The 27,682-nt window shown below is 51.5% G+C and overlaps 1 protein-coding gene across 1 annotated transcript; it reads left to right on the plus strand.

The window, feature by feature from the left end:
- The first annotated feature begins 1,668 nt into the window (after positions 1-1,668).
- Positions 1,669-27,249, plus strand: JAM3 (junctional adhesion molecule 3). Its single transcript, XM_031043453.2, has 9 exons — positions 1,669-1,789; positions 20,586-20,651; positions 21,448-21,561; positions 22,138-22,290; positions 22,456-22,658; positions 22,925-23,024; positions 23,305-23,434; positions 24,139-24,193; positions 24,772-27,249. The coding sequence occupies exons 1-9, from the start codon at positions 1,756-1,758 to the stop codon at positions 24,805-24,807; spliced, it is 891 nt and encodes a 296-aa protein (XP_030899313.1). The 5' UTR covers positions 1,669-1,755; the 3' UTR covers positions 24,808-27,249.
- The last annotated feature ends 433 nt before the right edge of the window (positions 27,250-27,682 follow it).

The raw sequence follows: 27,682 nt of genomic DNA on the forward strand, positions 1-27,682 counted from the left end.
GGAATCTCACTTCGGGCCTGCAGGCACTACAAGTGTCAAAAGGATCTCTATGTTCCCTGTCTGCCTTCAGCTCCTCGCACATCCCAAATCCTCCATGTACATCACTGCCACTTCCAGAACCCCAGGGGGGGTTTCCTTCTGTTTAACCCTCAATCCCTTTCCCTCTGTTCTCAGTGTTGACTCCCTCTGCTTGGGCATCTCCTCTCCATCACTGCCCACCACAGGCCTTGGGGGGCTCTCAGCAGCACACGTATTCCCCCCCTCTCATCCTTGCTCCAAGCACAGATGGGAAGCTCTTCAAAGAACAAAGGGATCATAGGAAGAGGCAGGTTCCTGCTGCTCCTCATCATGCCTGAATAAACCCTGTGCTACACAGGGCTGCTCTGAGCACGTATTCCATTCCAGTTCCTTGTTTCAATGTTAAACAATGGAAGGGGAGCTCCATTTGTATGTCAAAACCCATGGCTGACACTGCAGCGCTTCACCATCCTGGTCTGACGGGCTCTGCAGTCCCTGTGTGCTCTTTGTTGTGACTCCTTTGGAGTCCTGCATTCCACATGGATGGAAAGGGTCCTCCTGGCTGTGTAAACACAATGTAGAAGGGCCAGGAGCCAGAAACTCACCCATCTTTCCTTGTTTCCTCTGTCTCAGCTCCGCTCTGCCCTGGTGAAGCTGCTGCTGGATGTTAAAGAGGGTCCTGGCAGATCAGTGCTGACACTTTCCCACTGATCTGCCATTGCATTTTATGTCTCTTGTCATTCCAGCCCAAGCAGACTGTGTTCAGATGACTCTTTGCTCAACAGGGGCCCAACCCAGAGACGGCTGGAGTCAGGATTTAAGCTGTGTCATCTGATTAGGTGGTTTCTTCCCCTTCATCCTCAATGCAACATCCCATCTGGCCATTAGAGCTGATGAGCCTCTGTCTTCATTTCACCAGGCTCAGATCAGCCTTTTAAATCTACTCATTAGCATCTCGAGTTAGATCTGCCACATTATCAACTTAAATACAGCTTTACATCCCTTCATTTCTTCCCGGCTCTCCCGAGCTGGTTCACAGCACTGAGGAGAGCTCAGCTTTCATTCCAGCTGCTTGATCTTCAACAGCATCTTAATTACATCCCATCATGACAGGCTGCTGACAGGCAGTGACGTGGGAGCCAGCGTTAGCCCAGGCTGAGGCACTGGGTTCCAGTGTCCGGTGCTGGTGGCTTCTGCTTCTCTCCATCCCTGGAAAAGGCTCGGGGAAGTCTTTTAGGCTTGGTCCAAAGTTTGCAGTGAAATGCACAGACTGGGGACTGATTCTCGCAGGGAAATGCCCCTTCTCATAGACTCATGGAGTGATTCAGGTTGGAAGGAACTTAGAGCTCATCTAGATCCATCCCTAGACGCTTCCCACTAGACCAGGGTGCTCAAACCCTTTTTAGAAGCTCTTATTAAGCGTAAGGAGGGGAAACACTCCCTTTAGAGCAAAACCTGACCCCAAACCTCTGCCTTGCACCGGTAAAACCTGCCCAGCCCCTTCCTCCCGGCCGGTCCCACGCACGGAGCATCCTCTTCCCTTCCCATGGGAAGCGGCTTTCCCGGGGCCGGGATTGGGACCAGGACCGGTGGCTCCCCCCCCCCAAAGGGGCCCAATCCCGGCCCTGCCCTCCCGGGGCCGCCCCTTCCCCGCCCGGTTTCTGCGGTAACGGGAGCGCGGCCGCCGGCGGGGCAGTGCGCAGGCTCCGCACTCCTTCCCTCCCATCCCATCCCATCATGGCGCTGCGGATCCTGCTCCTGCCTCTGCTCGGTGAGTCCCGGAGCACCGGAGCTGCACCGGTACCGGCACCGGGGACCAGCGGCGGCTGCGCCCAGGGGAACGGATGGGAAGGGAAAGGGGAGGGATGCGCTGCTCCGGCTCCTGCACGGGAGGGAAGAAGGGGAAAGGGAGGGATGCGCTGCCCGAGCCTTGTCCCGGGAGGGAAGAAGGGAAAGAGGAGGGATGCGTTGCCCCAGCCTTGTCCGGGGAGGGAGGAAGGGATGCGCTGCCCCAAGGCTTGCCTCGGGAGGGAAGAAGGGAGGAAGGAGGAATGCGCTGTCCCAAGTCTTGTCCCGGGAGGGAGGAAGGGAAGGAAAGACGGGATGCTCTGTCCCAAGCCTTGTCCCGGGAGGGAGGAAGGGAAGGAGGGAAGGATGCCTTTCTCCCAGCGTTATCCCTGGAGGGAGGAAAGGAGGGATGCGCTGCCCCGGGAGGGATGCGCTGCCCCGGGAGGGATGCGCTGCTCCAGCCCCGCCGGGACACAGGGACGGGACGGGACCAGGACTCGGCGCCGGGAGCGCTGTGCGGCGGGGAGGGAAGGAGGGAGAGAGGGGGGTAAAAACATCCCCCAAAGCCCAGCTCAGCAAGGAGCCGGACCAGGGATGAGGGTGCCAGGAATGTGCAGGCTCGGCAGGCAGGCAGGGAGGACACTGGTGCCTATTCAGGACCAGGCACAGGCGCCTATTGTTCCGGGGGCCCCGCATGGATGTTTGCAGTTTTAATTGCAAAAACATTTGCTAATTCCTCTCAGGAATGAATTTGGGCTCATTTGGTGTCTGGCTATTAATAGTGGAGGGGGGTGAGGAGGGGGACAGCAGCCGGTGGGCTTGGACTGCCCTCCCCCTTTCTCTGCCCAGACAGCAGGAGGAGGAAAGGGGATGGATGGATGGAGTGGGGTTAGGGTGACAAGCAGCAAGTGATCACTGGAGCACACAGGGCAGTGCAGACACAGAAATCACTGCTTTGGGTCAGTTCAGACTCAGGTGTATTGGAGTATCTCAGCTTATCAAGCAGTTCTCCATGTAACTGAGGGAGCCTGAAAGGAAGGGAGATGTGGGCACTCTGTACCAAAAGGGAGTGAGTGGAGAGGTGAGGAGATGACTCTAACATCTTCTTTCACATCTCATCTGCAGCGAGGAGATGGTTGTCACGCGCTCCACGGTCTGTTGTTCACTTGGGTTACTGTGGTTCGTGGCAGAAATGGTTGCAGCAGGAGGAATCGGGATGCCTGATCCCGGAGCATCATGGAGTGTTCCAGGTGCTGACTCTTTCAAGGAGGAAAAGCACAGACTTGAAGCACCTTTTCCATACAGTTAGCCTGCAAGGTGGTGCACTCAGTGCCGAGTGTCCTGTTGAATCTGGCCTGAGAGATAGCAAAGCTGGAGTGAGCTACAGGCACTTCTGCATTGCTTTAGCCAGGCAAACCCCACTCGTTTCACACCTCTGCCTGACAGCATTTCTCTGGCCAGTAAACCAAGTGATGACAGGGTTTGCTCTGCATTTAAATCCAAAGAGTTGTGGCCAACTCCAAGTGCCTCATCCCGGGAGTGAATTCCACCTATTCCAAATTTGGGTTCCCAAGCGCAGGAGAGTGGGGTTCAGAGTAAAGAAGTTTGTTCCATGCTGATGGACTAAGTAAAGGTTATGCTGTGAGCAGCACATGAAATGAAACACAGACTGAGGCCTGCAGGGTTGGTGTTGGACAGTGGGGTCGGAGCATGACAATGAGGGTGTGCTTGGGAACAAACCAGGCACAAAAGGAAGTTAATGGGATGCTGAGATGCTGAGGTGCAATATTACCCTGGATGGTTTAGGCTAGAAGGTGCTGGTGAGCCGATAAGAGGTGCAGAGCAGGGATTGCCTCCTCCTAGGGTGATATTGCCCAGAACAGCCCCTACTCTTGCTCACAGTCTTAAAGCCTTGCCATGGAGCCAATGGAGCGTTCAGTGCTTACCCAGCTCCAGGCACTGAAAGCATGCAAAGACTCTGCTCATCAGGGAAATGCCACAGTCATAATTAGACTGGCGTCAGTGATGGAGAGTGGGGCTTCCAGCTGACATCAGTGTCGTGCCCTCCCTCCAATGTTTCCCCGTGGAAACAAAGGTTTGGATGTTGAGCCCAAACCAAAACAGGTTGATGTACTCCTCAGTGGGGAGATCCAGCAAGTCCCTGGCTCATTTCAAGCTCAATACACCCAAAGCTCCCTTCCATTCAGTGGTGAGGTTTTGGTAATGTGCTTCTCAGACTCTCCAGAGCAGTTCCCATTTCCTTCTCCCTTGTTTTCCCTCTCTGAAGTCCATCTGTCCCAGCCACCAGCAACTGCTCCGAGTCAGCTGTCAGTGCCAAAAAGCCCTTGGTGGCAGCGCTGTCAGTCGCGCTGCTGGTATTTTCTGATGGGAAGGAGTATTTGCACTGTTGCTTTCTTCCCAACAGGCAGCACAGAACCAGCACAAACAGCTTGGAGAGCCAAAAGGCTTAGGAACCTCTTCCAAAAAATTCTTAGGAAGGGCTTGGTGTTCCTATTTGGGTAAGAAATATCTGGCATCACCACCAAAGGGTGGTTGGATGTGCATCCCCTTTACAGCTGTTGACAGAGAACGTGACACCAGCACATTCCCTCTTGCTTGGAATACTTTAGGGAATGACTTGGGAACTGGAGCACAAGTAGATTAAAGAGTGAGATGTGTTTTCTTTAGCGAGGAGAAAGAGCTGCTGCTCTGGTTGTGAACTTGGCTTCCTTCACTGTCCTGTTTGTTTTCCTTCTCCGGGTCTGCTGCAGCTGGGTTGCAGCGATCTGGCCACACACTGAGGATGTGCACCAGGAACACACGGCGTGATGCCAACACCTCACCTTCAACAAGTCAATAGAGTGGAAGGAGCTCCTGCATTCAGCTGGTTTCTGGGTCTCCTGCCAGTTTGCCCCTAACTTTATCCATCCCCAAAGGGTAAAATGCTTGCTCCTGCTCTGTTGGAGCAGAACTGGCCTCCCTGTTGTATATTTAGAGCTAATGCTTCACAGTTAATAGCATCAAGCCCTGAACTCCTTACAGAGCACACCTGGAGTGGTGGGAGGGAGTTAGGATCCAACAGGATCCTGAGTCCTTCTCTGCACTGTGCCTTGCTAATGTGCCCCTCCAGAAGATCAAACCTCTGCTCTCTGCCTACAAGCTGGTGGCCTGCTTTGAAACTTCATCTGCTAGAGAAGAGATGTATCCGTGATAGCAGGTTCATTAGGATAATTACATTCTCAATCTGGCTTCTCCATCAACTGGAAGCTGAATTGCACCATCTCCTCCCAATTCATAAGGGCTGTTTGCTTCCCTCTGCACCCCCAGGGGGGATCCTGGTTTTAGGAGACGCGGGATCAACCCCAAATGCAACCACGCAGCATCAGTTCTGAGTAGTGGAGAAGTAAGGGGGTGTGTACCCTGCAACGAAACCCATCCCTTTGCTGAGACATGGCCTAAGAACCAGTTAATGGCTTTAATTGCACTAATGAACGTTCTGGACGCAGTTTAATATTCACCCCAAGGGGCTGGATTGCCGTTTGGGTGCAGTTCTGTCAATAGCTGTGCTTGGAGCAGAGGAAATACCTGCTGGGCTCCTGCTGGAAACCAGAGGTCTCAGTTTCAGTAAAACAAACAAGAACATGAAAACTGGACTCTCCTTTTGGCTGAGAGCTCAGGGCAATGTTTGCTTATGACTCCTCAGAGCGCTAACAACACCCACAGCATTAACCTGGGGTCAGAGGTGCTGTTTGGAGCATTTCATTCTTGTTCTAGAGGCTTACCAGCAAAAGAGCTCATCTGTGGGCAACAGGACAGCAAAGTACTCCATGGACTTTGCTAGGATGAGGATAACAACCTTCTGCTCCTCCCTTTAGATAAGTGGAGGTCAAGCAGGCTTCCTCTGGGGAGGTGGGTACTGGAGCTGTGTCCTGCACAAGGACAGCCAGCTGAGGTTCTGTTATCCCCTCTTCCACTGCCTTTCTGGTTGCCTCGCTGTGTTTTGGGCTATAAGCAAGCATTGGGTGACTCCTGTGCTGAGTTCAGCTGTCTAAGACACAGCTTGGAAGCACAAAACCCAGACAGCTGCGTAACTGAGCTGGTGCCTGGTTCCTATTAGAGCAGCATCCTAAGCCAGGCCTTAGGAAGGCAAGAAGTAGGGTTCTAGGGAGTGTGTTCCTCACCGGTCCTGAAGGATCTCTGATGTGTTGAGTATGAAGTGATTTGCTTTGGTGCATGGTCTGAACCAGGCAGAGAGAAGAGCTGCAAAAGCAGAAGGGAAAATCATCAATGAGAGTTGGCAAAGGATAAAACCCATGTCTGCAATTCCCCCTGCTCCTGAGAACAGGATTCCCATGGGTGCTCTCTAATGGGAGTCCAGTCCACACTGGGCTGGCATCGCCTACTTAAACCCAGCCGCATGCAAGTTGTAACCCGACAGCCCACAGGTACTTGAGGTGAGCTGAGAAATGTGATGGGAATTGTTCTGTCATGCCCAAATCACTGGTCAGGACAAACAATACAACCTATTGGGTTGTGTAGTGCCTGCCCCTCATGGCCTGGAGCAAAGGGCTTAGCACAGAGGTGGTTACAAGGGGAAATGAAGGTTCCAGCGCAGCAATGGATGAGGTAGATGAAATTAAATCATGTTCAGCTCATGCTCAAGGTTTTCTTTTCTTTTTTAAGTCATAAATCCGAGGGATTTGGGAGTTAAAGCCAGAGCTCTCTAACCCCCCCATCAATGAACCTGATTACAGCACAAACCTGAGATCAGCACCTTTTGAAGGCTCTTCGGGATTCATTTGGGCACAGCTTGGCTCATGTGAAGATGCTGAGCTTGGTGCCGGGGACTTGCTGTATCTTTGGCACAGGGCTAAGTGTTAGCAGTTGAGGATGCTCAGCAGTATTTCAAGGGGTTTAACCACACCATTAAAAGTATATTTTGGTGGCCTAAGAAAGATTTTCTGCTGAGCCAAAGAAATCCACTGAAGTCTAAGGGGATTTGGTCCCATTACTAAGCTGCTTCTAACACCATGGCCTTTCTTAATAAACTTTGGGGAAATGACTTCTGTAATTGGCCAGCACTTGACAGGAGGATGTAAACTGGGGGCACTTAGGTTTAGACTCTGTTTTGGAGGGTGAAAGTGAGGATGGTGAGCGGCTGGCACAGGTTGGAGTCCTTCAACGGCTGCTGAAGGAGCCCATAATAGCCTACGTATCCAAAGTAAGTCAGGATATGTGTTTCATTACCAATAGGGAATAAGCCTGGCAAGCAGTGTCATGGGAGAGAGCTGTTTTGAAGAGCCAGTCTCACCTCAACACAGCCAACAGTGCTCTGCTCAGCACTCCTGCTTTGTGTTCCTAAGGGAAAGGCTCCTGCCACATCCCACCTCTCCCAGCCCCACTCAAGTGGAGCTGGTTACACAGCTATGGACACAGTGATTGTGTCTGCACAGCAACAAGGCTCTGCTTGATCTTTTAGACCAAGAGGAGCCATGGGGACAATCTAGGATGTGATGGTTGGAAAGCAAAGGCCTTGAGAGGTGTTACTGCTCTTACCTGTGTGACGGGAGCTTCTGTTTCATGGCTTGGTGTCTGTCTTTGCTTGGGGCTGTCAAAAGAAAGGGAAAGAAGTGAAATTTCACTGTAACAATTAGCATCCTCCCTCAGTGACAGGCACCCAAAGGACCAATTCATCACTCGCTGCTGTTAGCCCTGCAAAGGATGTTAATGCACACTTAAATCTGTGCTTTCATCTTCCTTTCCCTCTGCACTGATCCCTGCAGAAGCCCAAAGTGAAATACTGCTCTATACACACCACATTGTTCAGGGGTTGTTGTGTTAGAGCCTGGCAAACACCCGCTCTGCTGCAAGCAAGGTCCTGTGCATCAGTAACACACCTTAGAGAGGGAAGCCACAACTTGTACCTGTGGATCAGCCTGGATGCTATGGCCACTGGTGCCCCCCATCCCTTGGTGGGTTGTTGAGGGGTTCAGGTACCACCAACTGAGGTGGAGGCAGCCATAAACACACAGCTCCCTGTTGGTCTGAGTGCTCTGTACTTTGCTGTCAGAATACACATGCAGCATGAAACAAGTTGGTTTCAGCTTATGGATCAGCCATGGGTCTTGTTGGTCTTGGTCTCGAAGCCAACTTGTTGGCTTCAACCATGGATCTCCCTGTTGATCCAGTGGCTCCTCCAGCAAAGGAGCTGGTTTGTTCCCTTTCTGGTCTTAGCCGCTCTGCTGAGGTTGCACATAGAGCACATCAATGGGGCTGGGCTGGTTTCTCAAGGAGCAATGGCTTATCTCATTGCTTTTGCACAAACAAACAGCTATTACTTGACTGCAGCTTGGTCAGTGCTGATGGAGCTGCCTTTGAACTGGTGATGTGGAGATGAAAGGCAGAGCACCTTGTGATCACGTCCTGATTCTCCCTCAAGCAGAGCTGTTGGAGTTGGGAAGCATCCTTATACAGCTGGTGTTTCCCCTTCATTTGGGCCAGTTTTCCACATCCCATCGGAGCAGGGAGCCCTGCCTGGGGCACTGCCTGTGTGTGCTGGAGGGGAGGCTCAACCAGGTACCAGGTTCTCTCTTGTCCCACCAGGAATGCTCCGGTGGGCCTGGCCAGCACCCAGCTGTCCTCACCCACATCCCTCCCACACAGCAGGGTGAGATAAGCCCTTTGAAGTGTGCATTTGGGCTGGCAGCAGCTTCTGAGGTGCCCCAGTGCATCCAGTTGCCAACTGTGCCTCGGTTTTCAGAGCCAACAGCTGAGCTTCCATCCAGGGCTGGAGCACTGGGGCTTTGCCAGGGGACAGAGGGGGCTCCAGAGCCCAGTGTGTTCTGCATGGGAGGACTGGGGCCTTGCCTTGTGATGAGCCATGCTCCTCACCCGCCTCGGCATCAACAGGGATTGTTCTGCTGGTGCTGTGCTGCAGGCTCCTGCAGCCTCCTCCTCCTGCAAGTATTTGGACCAGATCCTGTTTGGCTGCTCAGATGGTTTGACTCAGCTATGGAATGACAAAGGGAATCCGGACCCGGGTTCACCCTGGTCACAAGTAGCTCTGCAAAGGGGGGAGATGAGTGTCGGGATCAGAGATGAAGCATTAGGCTCTATGGGAGAGGGTGTGTGGTGACCTGACCTCAACTGTTGGAGCTGGGTTGCGTGCAGCATGTAAGGGGATCCCTGCTGTTGGCTTGAGGGGAGCGTGTTTGTGAAGCTTCTTGTGCTCTGGTGACAAACATCCCATCATTTGGCTGCTTAAATGTTTCCCAAGAGCTTCTCAATTCCTGGCGCATCCTCACACACATGCCATACATCTTACATCTGTCATCTTCTGGACATCTTTGCTACAAAGGCTTCCCTCTTTTCCTCCCTCCCTGCTTTCCTTTTCCTGGGGCCCTCCCTGAGCAGCAGTAGTTACAGCTGCTTCCCCAGGCTCCAGTGTCCTCCTCTTCAACAGCAAGCTGTATGCGTGTTCTTAAGTGGGAAGATAAGTGGTGTTATGAGCCTTTCATCTCCTGGCTCATGGAGCAGGCTGGAGATAACTGGTGAGAGGATGACAGTGAGGAAGAGGCACCTTTGGATTCGATTCCTGCTTTGCAAGGCAGTCCTTGAAGCACGTCTCTGCTGGGAACACAGGCGGGTACAATAAAGCTGGTCCTTGCTTTCTCAGCATATGGCTTTTCCTCATGTCTCCGAGGCACATCCTCTGCCTGTGCCAGCAGAGCTAGTGCAGAGTGAGCTGGCATCTCCCTTCCAGAGCCCTCCTTCTGGTGCTGACATTGGAGGGCTCTGTCTCTAGAAGCTGTTTTGGCTGCTGGTTTCCTTCCCCACAGCAGAGCCTGTGCAGGGCTGAGCTGTGCCCTCCCCACATTTGCACTTCGGGATTAGCAGCCGTGCACACAGGGGTCTGGGAGAGAGCACATCAGCGACAGCCCCACATGGGAGGCAGCCCTCAGACCCCTCTGGAACAGACACTGCATTCAGCTCCTGCATTCCTGCCTCAAGCAGCTGCCAAGCACATGCCTGGAAGGGTCTTTATAGGGGGTGGTCTTCAAGGTCAGCTGTATCCAGCCACATTCCAGCCTTCTCCATCCTCTGGCCATGCAGCCTAGAGGTTCCCAACCATGCACACATGCTGCTTGTTGGAAGCAAACCACTTGAAAGCAGTGTGTGTGCAGCCTGAGCCTGTGCCAGCCCCAGGGAATAGGGCAGAGAGCTGCTGCTTATCCCACATCCATACCTGCACCATTCTAGTCTGCTTCCACTGTCTGTTGGATGCTGCTGGTGAGCTGCTCCAGGCCTGGGAGCAGCAGTAGGGGTTGAGCTGTTTGAGGCAGGGAGATTGGGTTTGGCACAGTCTGCAGGCACGCATAGAATGGTTTGGGTTGGAAGGGGCCTTAAAGATATCATCTGATTCCAACCCCCTGCCATGGGCGTGATCCAGAGGAGATGATGCTTATTGCACTGAGAAGCCCACATCCAGGTGCTGCTTTGAGGAGGTTCAAAGGAGGCCAGGCTGTTTCCAGGTGCTCTTGCCTCTACCTTTGTGCTAAACCCAGATTTCAGATGAGGCTATGAACCATAGCGAGGAGCCTGGGGCCTCCCCTCTGCTTTATGGGGGGAGCTTTGGTACCCATCAGAGCTGCGGTGCGAGCAGAGGCTGCAGCATCCCTCTCCAATCAGCCCCAGCACCTCCCTGACAGGGAATTAAGTAGGATTTCTAGGTCATTGTGGGGCTGTCAGGAGGAATCATCTCCTGGAGGCCTCATTACCAAGGCTCTGCCTGCAATGCCAGGCTTCTGAACAATGGCAGCCTGGGTCCCTAAGCACTGACTAATGAGACAGGGCTGTTAACAGCAGTTTGCTAACTGAAGGCTGGTTCTGCCCCAGACAGAACAAAGCCAGGCTGGATTTTCTCAGCTGCCTCTCATACAGAAGCTATTTGGAAGGATCCTTATTAAAACAAGAAGCTCGATGTTGCTCTCATGATGGTTGCAGAGGGGTCCATGCTTGATGCTGGACTTTGTCCTGCTCTAATAGGGACCCACTGCTTTGCACTGGACAGGCTGCTCTGGGTGAGCTCCAGCCCTTTGGGTGCCATAGGAAGGTGATCTTTGGCCTCAGGGTGGGCTGAGGGCTGCAGGTTTGCATGGTGCTGGGAGGAGGAAGAGGAGACTTTGCTTGTACCTGGATGCTGAGCAGCAAGGACACAGCTCCCATGCGAGGGATGGGAGGCCAGGAAACGTCTCCTGATGTGCCTGCAATGAGATTTTGCATCCTGCCTCTGTTCCTGCTGTCAGGAGGGCCTGGGTTAAAGATGGAACACGATGGGATGTGTCTGCTTCTGGCTGGAGCTGGGGATTACTGCTTGCCCACTTCGGTTGAGGCAATGCTTTGATGTGGCAATGGGAGCCCATGGAAGGTAAAGGGTGCACAGACAGGTTTTTCTCACCCTCTGTTGTTGCCCTCTGAAGCACACAAGTGGTGCCAGACAGGCTGCACGGCTCCAGGATGCAGCAGAGCTATTTCCAGAGACATGGAACAATGGTTTTCCAGCAGAATCCCAGCCGGCTCCTGCTGAACCCTTGTCCAACCTCCTGCATGGTGGAACTGCTCCTCTCTGTGCCTGCAGCAGATAACTGCACATAGATGCTATTAGGAGTGACCAAGGGGAAGGCCAGAAGTGTGCTCCCATGGCAGAGAGGTACAGGAGAGGTCCATTACCCAATGCTCTGGGCAGCAGGGTTGGGAATCCAGGATGTCACTCGGTTCTAGCAGCATCTGGAGAGGGATCAGGCTGGCTCTTGGCTGGATGCTGCTGGGACTTGCCCTGCATGGCCAGGGATGACTGTGGCAGTGGTTCAGCTCCATTGGGAGGGGAGGAAAAGGCAGGCCATGATCGGGAGGGATGTGTCGCTGGCTGGCAAGCCGTGCTCGGAGCTTGGCTCTCATGTTCCATGTCCCCCAGGCTGTCTGGGAGGGGAAGTGGAGACTGCATTCAAACGCCTATTGTGTCCTTCAGCTGGGAGCAGAGCCAGGAGATGCTCTGGCAGCATCTGGTACAGGGGGCAGATGTGAGGGGGAAACATGCTCATCCATGAGACACTGTCACTGGCGTTTCCAAAGGAGTATCAGAGGTTAAGTGCCCACGTGTTGGGATGTGGATAGGAAAGCCAGGAGAGAAACCCTGGGCTCCTGGGATCCTCTTGGCGCTGGGACAAGCCCTTGTGCAGCATCTGTGGCATGTCCAGGTGAGCGCTGCTCACAGCCCTGTTAAAGCATAGGTGGGGAAAAGGGCAAAGGCAGGGTTAGCCCTGCTGGGGGCCCTCAGTGTTAGTGCAGCCTGGCTCCCCTCTCCTGCACCCAGCTGCAGACCCCTGCAAACACGAGCTGGAAGCAGAGGATTTCTTTACCCTGCCTCGTCCTCTCCCTCCAGCCCTGCCAGAGCAGGGCTCGGCCACAGGTTTCCAGCAGAGCTGGAAACTTGGCAGCGAGGCAAGGAGCAGAGAGGAGCCCAGCTTGCTCTTGTGTGTCTGGGCTGGCTTCTGCGCTGCTGCAGGGAGGACAAATATGTTCCAAAGCTGTTTGCTGCACTGACACGGCTCCAAGACACACAGGCCACAGATCCTCTGCCCAAGAAGGGGCCATTGTTAGAGGGACCATCTTGACTGTGGCTCTGCTGCAACCAGCTGAGTGCTGCTTCATTCACAGTGCTTGATGCTCACAGGTCACCCAGCTTTAACTGCACAGGCGAGCCAGGGCTTCATTCCTGCTTGTTCATCCCTGTGCCCTGATCTGGCCTTTTGGTTTACATCCCATGTCTAGCAGGCAGGTGTGAAATCAAGGTGGTTCTGAGCATTGCTACCCTGTGATGCTCACTGATGTTGCTCATTGCACATAACTTGCTCTGGAGCAAAGGGGCAAGGGAAGGGAGTGATGGACTGATGGACCATTTGGGCTAAGGAGGTTATAGCCCCCAAGAAAGCCAGTGAAGAGGAAGGGAGTTACCTCATTTGGTTCCAGCAGCCCAGGCAGGGTTGTCCTCTGAGAGGTATTTCCTTAAATCCAGTCTGATTTTAGTTGCAACTTTTATGAACAATAAAGGCTTCCACGGTTTCCCTTGGAGGAACTGGAATGAATCCAAAGAGATTTGAGTGCTGAGAAGCAGATCCTGTTATTAAAGTCAGCCCAATCACTTCTTTCTATCTCCTTCCCACCTTCTTGGCCATTCATACTCCTGCAAGCACTTAAACCAAGTCCAGTCCACCCTCTTCTGTAGCTGCTTCTGAGATTGCAGCCTGGCTTTTAGGGGCTGTGAGTGCATTTCATATGCCTGCAGCGTGCTGGGATGGGGAGGATGGGTTTCCACCCCTTGGCTTTGGAGGGACATCTAAGCCCCAAAGGCAGCAGGGCACAAACCAGAGCTAAGCTGAACTGGGAACCAGTGCGTGCTGGGGGGCCTTATCTGTGGGAAAAGGGCCTCTGCCCAGCACTCAACTGGGAGCATTCAGCTGAGAGAATTCTCTGCTAAAAATAGCAGCAGATGATGCTGGAGGAGAAAAACAAGCCAGGGGTTGGGAGAAGTTAGATCCCAGGGACGTGGGGAACTCAGCTTCCCCTGCACACGCCATCTCTTAACCCCTCCATGCCAAAGGCTCGTTGCTGCTCTGCTAAGCTAGCCTTGGCCAGCAGCCCAGGTTGGCACTAGCCAGAATGGCTTTGCTCCTGCTCTTTGCTCCTGCTCTTTGCTCCTGCTCTTTTCTCTGACAGGGAGTTACTTTTCTCCCTCTTCCCCTGCTTATTTATTCCAGCATGTTCCTAATTGTGCCCTTTGTCGAGCTTCCCATCTTCATCTGTCTGGGAGCTCATTTGGGTTCCCTTTAATTCCCTGCCGTTCTTCCCAAGGACACAATCCCTCCCAAATCAGGCAGCACATCTCCCCAAGAAAGTCCTTTCCAATCTGGTCGTGTGAGTCAGGGCTGCCCATAGACCAGCATTGCCCCAGCTCATGTGTCTGCAGGCTGAATGCCTCTTCCCCTTTGGATCTGCATCCTTTGTTCCGACACAGCCGCTCCAACGCTTCCAGGCTGCCTTATGGAAGACAGCCCCACCTCTCCCGCCTGGAATGACGGCACGTTCATAGGCAGATGTGAATGTTCCCTTGGTGCCTGCAATCAGGCTCTTGCAGTGCTCATTTGTACCCGCTTTGTGCTGCACAGGAGACAGACAACTGGTTTCTACCCGAGCCTGGAATTATACACACAAAAAAGACACTGTAAAACTGGGAATCACATCCTCAAACCGAGAGCTGTTTTCAGTCTTGTCATAAAGGAGTCCTCTGTGTGCTTGCTCACGCCCTCTCCTGTTCCCTTCTCTTGGCTCTGATGCTCCTGCTGTCTTCCCAACTCCCGTTTTCCACAGGAAGATGACACACTTGCTCTCTGATAAGCAGAACTTCAGGTCTGTGTTCTGTTGGTCAAGCTGGGGGAGGATGGAGGATCAAGAGATTAGAGTCACAGACAGAGAAATAGAGGATTATAGGCTAAAACCCTGCGAGTCTCTGTATTGATGGCTGGGACAGAGCCAGACACCAAAGTGCATGGCAGAGCCTGGTGCTGATAGCATATCCTCTTATTCCCTGTCTTTGCATTGCAGGCAGCTTCTGATAGATGTGTCCTGCTCCGGAGCCAGGGTCAGGCAGGTCCAGAGCATCCCCAGCTCCTCCTGAAGTCAAATACCTGCTGAGATCCAGCCTGTGCCTCGCCTGGCGCTCAGCCTGGAAAATGTCACTTGGGCTTATGAGCTCCTCAGCAAGCCCTGAGTCACATTCCCACACAAGACTAAAATAAAGGAACTTGCCCCCTTTCCCCTTACTTTTCCCTTTAGACTTCGCTCTGTCCCCCTTATCCAGGCTGCAGGTCCCTGCCATGCCACTGAATTGAAGGAGACTTCCATTATCGTGTCTGCTGCAACCAGAGCCCTGCTGGGAGGAAGGGAAAGGACAGGAAGAAGACCATTGCCCCTGGCTCCTTATCACAGTTATCTGCTGGTTCCCTCCCACTTGGCACTAATTTGGTACCAGCATCTGCCACTTTGGGGAGGAAAGGGACTTGCTGAAGTGAGAAATAATGTAGGATGTGCCTGCGTGGCAACTCTTGGGGCTGGCTAGGGAAACAATGCAAGAAGGCAAGTGGGAATAGAGAGGAAGGGTTGGTTTCAAGTCTGCCCTATGCAAATATTCCCACTTCTTTTCAGTGCTCACCAGTTTTGCTCCTAGCCTTTCCTGTTGCAAAGCGCTCTGATCCAGCCAGAAGGGTATCACAAAAGGGTATGGCCACTGTGGTTTGAGATGCCGTGTTCCTTACTGTTCCTTACTCTTCCTTTGACTTCCTGGTCCTCGGTGCTCGCTCCAGTGAGCTGGAACTGTGCATCCTTCCTGAGCTGCAGGGGACACTGGACCTGAAGGGACTGAGGCTTAGCAGGTACTTACAGAGATGAAAGTCACCACAAGGCAACACTGCAGGTGGGAACCTGAGGGACGCAGCCCTTTGTGTTCCATGCCCTAAAGCAGAGGAAGGGATGAGATGAGCTCCCCTCCCATCCCATTTGGTGTGAATGGATTCATGGCCATGGTGTGGTCTGGCTGGGAAGCAGCCCAGTTTGAAGCTGTAGTTGTGCTGTCCATTTGTTAGTGAGGATGGCAGGAGCAGCACTAGGCACAACACACCCGTGCTGGTACATTCCCAGCCAAGGGAGCTCAGTGTTTCCTTCTTGCCTTATTTCTCTCATGGCTTTTGCCAAGAAGCCTTAGTTTAGGCAATGAGAAGCTCTCCTGTGGCCTTCCCTCAGAGCCACATAGCTTTGAGATCAGCCTAACACTGCAAAGCATCGGGGTGAGGGGCTGGACCTCAGAGGCAGAATAAGCTGGGTAAGGGTTAATCCCCTGGTTAGTGGTGTCTAGAGCTTTGTGCCCTGTTCCCTTTCTGTTCCCTCTTCCCAGATTTTGAGGGACAAATTCTCTTTCCATCTTTTCTTTGAGCTGAATATGGCCTAAAATACCCTGCAGGAAGAGATGCAATCTGACATGCTGGGAACCCTCTAGCCCATGCTGCTTCCATCTTAATCTCTTTCAAGATTAGGTATTAGTCATCCACCCAAGCGTTGCTTCCTTCCCATCCTGCACGTACGCTCCATCCTTCCCAGGAAAAGAGCCAAAACTCAGGGTAGGAGCTTGGGAAAAGAGGAGAGCTAAGACCAGACCATGCACAGGTTGAGATGCTGGGCAAGGCATCACAGCCACATGTATTAACTGCCCATCTTCCCCTTGATGTCAACAGCATTCAGACACCTCTGTGGAGCTGGCTCTTGGCCTCTTGATCCATGTCTGTTCTGGGAGGTAAGAGCTGTTCCAGTAAGATGGGCTGGGTGTGCTGTGCCCTTCAACCTTCCTCCCAGGATGCCAGCCATGATCCCAGGCTCCCTCCTGCAGCATCTGTGCTCCTTTAAGGAGAACAGAGCACGAGAACCTGCTGATGGATGAGGTCCAAGCTCAACGTGTCCAGCCAAGAGCTCAGACTCATGCTAAGACCATGAGTAAGTTGAACTCCTCTTGTTCAGACAGCTCTGCAGCATGGCTCATGGTGCCTCCTCCTTGCATGGGGCTGAGGATTTGCCAAGTGGGTGGTGTGTGAATCTCATCTTGGGAACAAGCTGTCTCGTCTCTGTGAGGGTGCAGATATGTGGGACCTTATCTCTAAACACCCTGCAGTGCCATGAGCAATGGCAACAGGGATTGTGCAATCCCTGTCTGCAGAAGCCCTTGTGGAAGGTGTCACTGCCCATTGGAACTGCATCACCTTTAAGGGCTCTTCCTACCCAAACCATTCAATGATTCTATGATTCCTCCATCCATGATGGAGGAATGTTTGTCTGCAGAAGGAGGCTGCTTTGCAGGGAGGCTTTTGTCTGAAGAGGGCTCTATATCTCCTTGATAGCAACTTTAACTCCCAAGTGTGGCTGTGTAAGCTGTGTGTATACCGATGGCTTTGCTGTCTGCTTAGGAGTAGAACAGTAAATCCTCCTGTCCAAAGCAGGAGGGGAAAAGAGAGGAAAAGGAGGGGAAAAAGCCTGTGCATGGTCTGTATGCTAATACAGGACCTTATCTGCAGCGAGCACAGGCAGGTCTTTAAGGTGCTAGTTTAAATCAGGAGATTTAAATCTGGAGATTTAAACAGGCTAAGATTGCAATCCAGAACTGCACGTACCCTACTTGCAGACAGGCATCTCCTTTGCCTTCTCTAGTGCAGGAAGAGAGTGAATCGAGAGTGAAATGTGACATCCTTACATCTTCAGATGGCTGCAAACACTCCATGGGCTCCCATGCAGCTTTGTCCTGGGGGGTCCTGATCCTGCCCGACACCACCAGATATTCCTTTATTACCAGCATCCGGAAGGACTGAGGTCCATCAGCCACCTAAAAGAGGAGAAAAGCAAAAGGCAGAACCACGTGGAATGCCAAACCCGGCTCTGTAATGCTGCGTTTGCCTCCTCTAGGTTAATAATGCTCCATGCTCCGTGCCCAGGCGGGCACATCTCTGTTTGCAGGTGTCTGTCAGAGCTGGCACCCTTTTAACTGCGAGGTACAAGCCATGCATCTAAAATCAGTCCTGCTGGCTGGTAAAAATAAAGCCTTACATAGGCTGCTCTGAAAGCACTGGGGATTTATGCCTGAGTGGGGCTTTGGCCTGGCCACAGCCTGGTGATGGCCTTTTTATACCCGTTATCAGCTCCCACACAGAGCAGGTCCATCTGTTACTTGATTTGAAGGGAGACACTCCTCAGCATTTGTGTGCTAATCTCTCCCTGCACATCTACATTGTTCTCTGGCAGGGCAGCCCACCCCGGAGTCAGGCTTGGCTTGCCTGAGCTCAGGAAGGTGCTGTGGAAAACTGGGATAAGAGAGAGGCAGGCAGCTCGCTCCTGTCATTGACCACCCGCCTGCTCCCTGGAAGGGGCTTTTAACCTGCAACTTTGGGTTAACATCATCAACTTTATGATGCCAGAGCAAACATAAAGGCAGCTCCTTGGGCTGGAGGCAAGGGCTGAATGGGAAGACTGAGTGCTACAAAACATTTAGGCACCCAATATAAATCCAGTCTTTATCTAGCACAGGTTTAAGCCCCTTAAGTTATCCCCAAAGCCTCAGCTAAGGGGAAGTTGGGCAGAAAAGACCCCAAGGGGGTTTTGTGACCCCAAACGTACCAGAGGTGTCTCAGTCCTATTTGCTGTGTTGTCCACATCACCTTGTCCACACCGGCACAAGCATGGAACCACAGAGATGTGCTGGGGAGAAAGAGGAGGAAGGGTGAAGAGCCTGAAATACAGACACCAAAGGAGGGACATTTCGAGGCCAGATACATCTAAACCTGATGGTTTATGGTGGCTTCCTCCAAACAAGGACAGCAGAAACCTGCCCTCCCTCTTCCTTGCCTTCCCCAGCCCAGCACCGTGCGGCTTCCTCTGCTTTCCCTCTGGAGGCTTCTCACATGGAACAGTTTGCATCCTCCTTGCAAGGCAGGGGCAGTGCTGGGGTCGGCTGGGCTGCCCTGAGCAGCAGTGCCTGTCTCCTGCCTGCTGCTCTCATCGTCCCTTCTGCACTGTCCTTGTCACCACCGCTTCCCCTTGCAGCTCCCAGCACCGAGGGTGGCTGCTGCAGGGGCATCTCCAGGCTGGCAGGCGTTCAGTGTGCTAACACATGGCTAACACCTACAGTACATCACTGGGTAGCGCTCTGCTTTAAACAGAGAGGAGGTTGGGATGGAAGGAGATGGAAGGTCAGGCTTTAGACCCAGCGCAGAGATAGGAGGTTTAGCAGTGCAGTTGTCTGTAAAGCTCTCTCCTGATGCTATAGTTTCGGAGTAGCATTTTGAAGTGATTCAGATGCCATGAGTCACAGCAACAAGCAGAGGCTGAAAGAATATACCATAGACTTCACTGCCTTGTCCTGGATTCCATTTCGGAGAGCTGATGGCATTTAGGATTCAACCATATGTGTGCCCGAGCCTGTAGCACATACAGAGCTGGTAAGGATTCGGAGCTGCAGCACATACAGAGCTGGAGGTGCGTCTGTTGTGGCATGCCTGCTGCTCCCGAAAGGAATGCGTGCCTGTGCCCGGCTGTTCCCCACATCCTGGCCTTTGAAGTGAGATTGCCATAACACAAACCCTTTGCTGCTTATTTGCACTGAGCTCAAAGAGGCCTAAAGGAACATCTTTGGAATACTCGGTTTAAAAGGTGCCATTGGCCACTAATGGGGATTTAAAAGAAGCAAACCATCAGTGTGCCAACAGCAGGGAAATGGGAAGAGCACAGATGCTCCTTGAACAGCTGGGAAGCACTGCCTTGGTGCAGATTCCTTCAGCCCTAAGGAGACTGGGGGACAAAGAACCCCAAAAGGAATGCTAGGAAGGTGCTCAGCTCCTCTCCTGTGGTTTAGGGCAGGCTCCTGTGTGCTCCTCTGCCATGCACACAAGAATAACTCTGTCTCAGCAGTGATTTGAGGAGCCACATTGATCTCTGCCTGCAGTCAATACATGTATAGTATCAGCACCTCAAGGACTCGGCTTCTGTCTGAAATCTGTTGTCATCCCTCAGGGATAGGCCTAAATCTCTTGTGTTTAGTGGGTGGGAAAATGCCAGCAGTGAGCAATTCCTGAGGAATGGATGGCTGGAGTCTGATGGAGTCTCGCTGTCTTGGAGGATATACTTGTAGCTCCTTCAGAGCAACAGCACTGGGGTATTGCTGTCCCCACCTTCAGGACTCTCCTCTACTCGAAGAGACACAGTTCTGCTCGAAACAGATCTTGTGTGAGCAAAAACATGCAACAAAAACCAAACACGGGTTCCTTTAAGGAACCTTTTCCCTCCCCATCTTTCTCAAAAGGAACACATACAGGATAGTAGAGACCAGGTGGATGCTGTGCAAGCTGCCTCCCGTGGCTCTTCAGGGGCTGTGCAGCTCCATAGTCATCTCCTGCTTCAGGGCTTGGAGAGGGCTTTGTGGTGCAGGAGGAAAGCAGCACCTCCAGCTTCCCCCTTTTGGGAAGACTGAGCTAAATGCATTGCAGAATCACCTGTGCCAGCCGGGATCTCCACACTGAGCTGAGGGCTCCAGCCTCAGGCACAGCTCTCTTGGTCCTGAAAGCAGGAATCTCACAACAGAAGCAGCCAAATGCCTTGTCTGTGTGATGTGCCTTATGGTGTTGTTGACCCAAGGCTGTTCTGTCCCCTCTGGGGATGAGCCCGGGGGGTTTGCTGGGATCATGGGATCTGTGTGTGCGCACAAGGGAGGAAGTGAGGATCCCAACCCCAGAGAGAGCACCCGAGAGGATCAGAGGCTCAACAGAGGGGATGTGTCAGTGCCTTGGGGCACAGTTCCCTTCTTCAGGAGGTAGCTTCTGATGAGGTCTGAACAGCAGAGTTGCATCTGGGGCCCTGGCATTCCCCTGTTGTAATGTGCATCCTCCTCCTGTATCATCCTCCTTTGAGCAGCCTCTTCTGTGAATACCGTGGGCTTTGCAACCACCACAGGACCCCATTTCCTGCTGAATCCCAGTCCTTCCCTGGTTTACTCAACACCTGAAACACCTGACGATGCATTCCCTTTACCTCTGGTTCCCTTTCCCTCTGTTTACACCACGACTCCGGCAGCGTGTTTCCAGCTGGGTGACTTATGAGCTGTGCTATTGCTCCTTACCTTCTGTTTGCTTTTCCAGGCTACAGGCTCTTGGCTGTGGAGCTGACATCCAGCAACACCAAGCCCGTGGTGCAAGAATTCCAGAGTGAGTCCTGGCTGTGGTGCAAAGAAGTGGGGAGGGAAGCTTGCTTCTGGCTTGGGGTATCCGGTTTCCTGGGGGCTTAGGGAGGCTGAGAGTCACAGAAGTGCTGAAGAAGATGCCTGGAGCTCCCTGTTTAGCCAAGCCCTTGCTGGAAATGGTTTATTGAAGTCAAGCCACTGACAAAGCGTCTCCCTAAGTGCTTTTTTGAACTGGATCCCAAAAGGAGGAATGGCAGTTGCCTTGCAATTAATACACTGAAAAGCAGGTTAGAAAGTGTGTGATAGTGTGTGATAGCTCTGCTCCCCTATAGATGTGCAATGGGATAGTGGGTAAAGCCCCCCTCAACCTGCTGCAGTGCCCTCGCCTGTAGAGGAGATGGAGGTGACAGTGCCTGCTTCAAAGGGTTTGCTGCAGCTAACCCCAGGCATTGTGGTCCTTAGTACATCCCCAGACACCACCCAGGGAGATCCAGCATCCCTGCCTCATGTGGTGGGCTCTGATTAGCAGCAGGACAGTGCTCTGGCCTCACCCTGTCAGAAGGGCTTGTTTGCCATAAGTTAGAGCCCGCAGAGAACAGTGTGTTCATTCCTCTCCATAGTTCAACTATTATTTTTGCTGGCCAAGATCCATCTTCCCCAATAGCTCCTGGAAGCCAGCAGTGTTTCTGTTTGTGAGGCAGATGAAAGGCATTGCTTCGTGGGCAGCATCTCCTAATAAAACACTCTGCGAGGCTGCTCAAAGCAGAGCAAAAATACATCTGCTTCCTATTAATCTCTGTGTCCTTTCGTTCTCCTGGTAGGTGTTGAGCTCTCCTGCATCATCAAATCCACCATAACACCAGATCCCAGAATCGAGTGGAAGAAGATCCGGGATGGAGAAACCTCTTATGTGTTCTTCGACAATAAAATGCAGGGTAGGGAAATGTCCTGAAACCTCCAAAGCAGCCTCAGAAACAATGCAGCTGAGCACAAGTCTATAAAGGCAGGATCTCTGGCCATAAATGACTCGTGGTCACTGACTGGCTGAGCTTTCAGGACCAGACACTGACCCTTTCTCTCTTCCCATATGATACACTTGTCTTTTATCACCTTTCCATATGGCATCTCCTGCTTTGAAGCAGACTCTTTGGCTTGATGGTGAAACTCAAACCCAGCACTGCCATCAGGGCTTGACTCCATCTGGAAACACTCCAGTGCTTGAGATGGCACCACAGCCACATCCAAATGAACCTTCCAAAGGAGACGAGACCTTAAGGCTCTTGGAAGTTCAGTTTTGGCATGATTGGAGATTGAAGTGGTGCCTTCTAGAGTTCATCCTCTTCCTTAGTAGCATTGGGTCCCTTTGTGCTCACTGGGGAAAGCTCTTAACTCCAAGCATCAGGTTCCTTTTAGGTGGTTCTCCAGGCTCCAAGCTGAGCCACTTAATTCAGCCCCTGAAACCGGTCTGTGTGCCTGCCCTGAAATGTCTCTGTCCCTTTGCTGTGCCTTAGGGGACTTTGTGACCCGTGCAGAGATCCTGAGCAGGACATCGCTGGTGATCAAAAACACCACCCGCATGGACACTGCCACGTACCGCTGCGAAGTGGCAGCGCCTGCTGATACCAAAACCATTGATGAGATCAACATCCAGCTCACAGTCCAAGGTACTGCTGTAAATCCAGATCCTGATTGAACAGAAAGGGCTCTGGGTCTCTCCAGAGTCCAAACCCTCAGCATCTGGGTTAAAAGCAGCTGGGAATAAGGGAGGTTTTGATGGCTTTGTAGCACCTTGGGAAGCAGCATTCCCATGCTCTGTGTCTTTCCCACAGTGAAGCCTATGACTCCTCGATGCACTGTGCCTAAAGCTGTCCCTGTTGGCAAGTCAGCCTCTCTTCACTGCCACGAGAGTGAAGGATACCCCAAGTCCACGTACAGCTGGTACCGCAACAGTGAACCTCTATCACCAGACCCCAGATCCAATGCCAAATTCCACAACTCCTCCTACACCCTGAACCCCAGCACAGGCACTCTGGTAATGCCCTGGCACGCAGCAGCAAGGCTTGGGCTGCTGGATGGGTCATTGCATGGCTGTCAAGGGAGGTCTAACATGAAGAAGGTTGTGTAGGAGGTGGGTGAGTTGGGAAGGGGAAGATTAATGCTGGAAGATCCTGGTGTTTGGTTTTAAACTCCTGTCTCACAGCTCACTGTGACGCCTGGGAGCATAGCTTATCCATGCTTATGCCCTCGCAGTGCCTTCTGTTTCTCACATCCTCCTCCTCTCCCTTTTCTCCTCACCAGGTTTTCCATGCTGTGCACAAAGGGGACACGGGCCGTTACTCCTGCATAGCAACCAACGATGCCGGCTTTGCCAAGTGTGAGGAGCAGGAGATGGAAGTCTGTGAGTGGCTCTACATCAATGCTGCTTAATAGATCCCTATAAATAAGTTGCCATCACCATAGGGAAAGAAGGGGGACATCCTCAAGCGCCTTTCCTGCTTTCTCATAGCTCCAAACACAGGAAAAGCAAAGCAAAAATCCAAGGAAACACCAAAACACTGTTCATATCCGTGAGACTTTTAGTCTTGGAATCAGTTCCCTGTAGATTACTTGCAGTACTTGAGAGATGTCATGTTAGTGTATGTAAATCTGAATGTAAATCAATGGCTTCTCTTTGCCAGATGACCTCAACATTGGAGGGATCATCGGTGGGGTCCTGGTGGTCCTCGCGGTTTTGGTGCTCATCACCCTTGGCATCTGCTGTGCCTACAGAAGGGGCTACTTTGCAAACAGCAAAGAGAGTGGGGAAAGGTAAGGGTGCATGAAGGAGTCTGAAGGAGCCAGAAGCTGGTGGTTAAAGGGTGTTTTGATGCCTGACTCAGACGTATTTCTTCCTCACTTCCTCCTAAAGAGTAGAGGCCAAGCAGTTCCCGAGGTGCCCAATTCCCCACTGTCAGCCCTGCACCATGCTGGTTTAATTGCCTAAGGGAGCATTTGGTTTGGCTCCTCCTGTGCTCGCTGCTAAGAGCAGGCAGAGGAGTGGATGCTGTGCTCTGATATCCTCAGCCTTTGCTCAGGAAGGGGGGACCAGCACAATTAAAAGCCTGCAGGGGTTTGACCAAGGGGTTATGTGCTGTTGGCATAATGAGGGCTACAATGGCATGAACAGAGCTCACTGCACCATTAGTTAAAAGCATCAGGACATGCATGGGAAATGTATGCAGAAGAGTAGGCTCTCAACAGGAAATCTCACTCGTGGTGAGAAGCTCAATTTGGGATTAAAACTAACTCTTAGAATGCACATTAAAACGTTAAACCCAACAGCATTAGCATCAGAAACAAGCCTTGATGTCCTCACTGAACCCATAGAAGAGATAATATATGGAAACCCAAGCTTCTCACCATTTCATGTTAAATGCTGCTTTGCAGCACGGGTCCTGTCCTGATTTTTGTCCTCCCCTCCAAAACCCTGCAGTCTTCTTGTCCCAGAAATGAGATCTTTCCCTTTATTTCAGCTACAAGACTCCAGCAAAGCCTGATGGCGTTAACTATATCCGGACAGATGATGAGGTAACAAATGATTTGCATTTAACATCTCTCTGTTTAGGAGAGGAAGGGGGTGGGCAGAGAACTACTGGCTTTTTTAGGACCTAGAGGCTTTCTTAGACATGAGCACCACTCAGAACCAAGGATGCAGAACAGAGAGGAGACAGAAGGGTGAAGGCTGAGTCATTTCCTTAGAACTGATGAACAGTTTAAGTTGCCTTGAGTGGCTTGATGCCAACAGCTATCAAATGCAGCTCTGCTCTCCCTCAGCTATCTCATGGCTTGACCCCCTTAGGATGAGTTTCATTGGATTAAGTGGGCAGGCCACGATGCTGTTACAAGAGAATTTCCATTCTGGGATTTGGATAGATCACTAAGATTAAGAGCAGAAAAAGCCTCTCCCTGGTAGCAGAGATGCTGAGGTGGGAATGAGAAAGTCCCTTGGGAGGACAGCAGGAGAAGGAGCCCTTGCTCAGTGACTGGTGTCTCCTCACCTGCCTGAAGGGGGAGAGGATCCTGGTACTGACCCAGATTGAATTTACCTTTCATGGGCACGTTGCAGGTGCTAGATCCCCCCTCCATCCAGCACTGTTTTGTTGCAGGGTGACTTCAGGCACAAGTCTTCATTCGTCATCTAGGATGCCATGAGCGTCTCACAAACCAGCAAGTGTGCAAATACCTCCTCCAGGAACCCGAAGCAAGAGCAAAGGATGAATTAAGTGCGCTTGGAAGAGTTTGGAACACACCAGAACTCGATAGCTACCTATCTGTATCTTGTTTTTTCTTTGCCAAAGTTTAAAGTAACTCCTCACTGCCCAACTTGCGTCTCCCCTGCCTCCGGAGATACCAGCAGGATCACCTAAACCTGTCCTTGGACTAAGGAAGCCTTCTAATGCTTCCCAAGAGACTGCGGGCTGTGGAAGTTTGTGGAATCGCCTTCTCTTTGTGCTGCAGGGACACAGCCACAATGTGCAAACCCACCAGAGGAACAGCGTTAGGTAAAAGTGTAGTAGACATTACTAGTAGGTGTTACTAGTAGACAAAAAAAGGTGCTGATACAGCAATAGATGGACTTCAGGGGGGAATCTTCCTCTCAGCAGCTGGTTGCCCAGGCCTGGCTGGTGACTTTTACACGTGTGTGATTGTCTTGTGCTTTTGGCTCTGACTTTGGTGCAGAACAGGGGATGTGACCAGCCTGCAGCGACAGGTACCGATACACAACTAACGCTCTCAGCCCTCTTGTAAACTTACCTTCTTGTTCCTCTGGCTAACAGGAATGAGCAGGCAGCATCAGGCCAGGATTGCTTTTGTTCGCTGCTTTATAGAGAGCTCACTGCACGCAGGTAACCCCTCAGTCTAATCTGCACAAAGCAGGCTTGCCTCTTGCGTCTCCTGGTGCTGGAAAGAGGCTTAGAGTGGAGACAGAGTGTGCTGAGACATCCCTTTCAGGAAAATTAAAGCCAAATACTTCCATGGGGGAAGGAGGCCAGGAAAGGCACTGAGATGTCTTCAAGCTTTTTTACCTTCTCCCTCCCTTTTGTAAAAACCCCACAGCCTCCATTTTGGGCAAAGAAAGATCTATTTTGGTTACTTCAGAAAAGGTAATGTTTCTATTGCCAGTGTAAATAGGTGATGCCAGCAGCGGGTCAGGAAAGGGGCTATTTTTTTACTGTTCAAGCTAGAGAGAGGAGCTCAAACCTTGCTCCAGTCTGGCACTGTCAGAGCATGTCAGTATTACTGCAGAGTGTACTAAAGAGCTGCAGGTGGAACAGCATCTCCTTCCTCTTCAGCTAGCTTCAGCAATTTCCTTGTCACAAGAGGTCTTACAGACACAGAACAGAGTCACTCAGGGATAGTTTTTGTACATTTATGGCAGGAGCTGTCAACTTTTTTATACATAAACCATAGTTTTCTTGCCAGTGACCAACACTTTGGGTTTGGTGTTGCAAGAAACAGCCAGGGATGGCTTTTGGATTCAGTCCCACCAAGGTGACAAGAGTGACTTCAATGTTTGCTACCCCTCTGCAAGTTCCCTAAAGCACTAACCCAGTGTGACAGCTACAGCAGCTTTCCAGGTTCAAGCTGCAGAGCCAGGGCAACTGTTCCTGGAGCTGGGAAAGCAAAAGCTCAATACAAAAGCACTTTTGTAGTGACAGTTGCAACTTCTCTATAGGTGGTAAGAGAAAGAAAACACATGTGGTTCTCTTGGCTTAGAGAGACTCATTGGAAACGTGCTGATAGTATCGAACAGCATTGGGTAATGTAAGGCTGCAAGATGCGGATGCAACACTAGAACTATGCTGTGGTTTAGGAGTTTTTTTAATGTAGCATAATGTAGTGTTCTTGTATTTCCAATATGAATTGAGTTGTCTTAACTTTTCCTGGATACAGTATTTTGGATACTTGACGATTTGGACTGTCAGTGTTATTTTCTAGTGTTCTGCATTAACCTGCTTTGGTTCCTTGGGGCCTCGCTGGATATGCCATTGCTGCATTTGTTTTGCCTAAGCTAAGTGGCACCACATCTCCTTTTGCTAAGGAAAGGGAAAATAAGGATGAGGCAGCAAAAACCTGGGGTTCTCTGTGTAATTCAGACGTTACCACTACTATATTGAACTACATCATGATTACCTTCTTAAGACATGCTCTTCAAGCGAGCCACACGCTGGTCACTGGTGCCTCTAACCTGTATGCCAGTAGTGAGCCTAACATTCCTTTGCACTTTCTGTCCATCCACTACTCCTTTTCTGTGCTGCTTTTACAGGTATCTTTATTACAGGATACCTGTAATAAGGGAGAGGAAGAAAAGTGTTGAATGAGGGGAGCTCTGGGCACTGTGGGAGCACAATCTACATAGAGTCTCACCATGAACCAAAGGCAGCCTTCATGTGACAAGCCAGCAAGCTTCTGTTTCAGTTCTAAAATGTGACAGTGGCATCTCTAACGAGAGAAGGGGGAGATGATCCCCCTCATCCAGCTCTGATGGAGTTCATTGTATCTTTGTGAATAATATTCAGGTTTGTACTAATGTATTCTGTTTAACTTTGCCAAGAAGGTTTTCCATAAATACCAAGCTATAATGCAGTCTTGTGGGGTTGTTTGGGGTGGGTTTGGTTTTTAAACAGCCAGATTAGTGGAGGCTTCTGTTTTCAATGCAGTGAAGGTCAGCAAGTCTCTTGTGGCTGAGCATTCCTTTACTTGTATTGGGCTGAAGGCTACTTGGACATTTGTCTATCCCTGGTTCTTTTTAGGCTCCTGGGGCTCATCTCAAATACTGATCAAGAACAGAACCAAACTAGAAAAGCACAAGTTAGGAAACAACCTCTTCCAATTTACCCTTCAAGTGGTTCAATCATACTTCACGGTAGGAGAGAGGGTACAATATAAATGGATGGGGCCATAATTAAGCCAACACCAGTCTGTACATCCCCTGGTCCCAGGTTTTGACTTTGATTTGGAGTGTAAAGTTCAACCCTTGCTTAAAGGTTTCTCTGATCTTCAGAACAGAGTAGG

The sequence above is a fragment of the Melopsittacus undulatus genome, chromosome 15, assembly GCF_012275295.1.
Source record: "Melopsittacus undulatus isolate bMelUnd1 chromosome 15, bMelUnd1.mat.Z, whole genome shotgun sequence".
NCBI lineage: Eukaryota > Metazoa > Chordata > Aves > Psittaciformes > Psittaculidae > Melopsittacus > Melopsittacus undulatus.

Excerpts from the sequence above, each read along its gene's own strand:
- JAM3 (XM_031043453.2), top strand. The coding sequence starts at position 1,756 with ATGGCGCTGCGGATCCTGCTCCTGCCTCTGCTCG. Across the intron at positions 22,291-22,455 it reads CATCCAGCTCACAGTCCAAG|TGAAGCCTATGACTCCTCGA; the intron begins GTACTGCTGTAA and ends TCTTTCCCACAG. Across the intron at positions 22,659-22,924 it reads ACCCCAGCACAGGCACTCTG|GTTTTCCATGCTGTGCACAA; the intron begins GTAATGCCCTGG and ends TCTCCTCACCAG.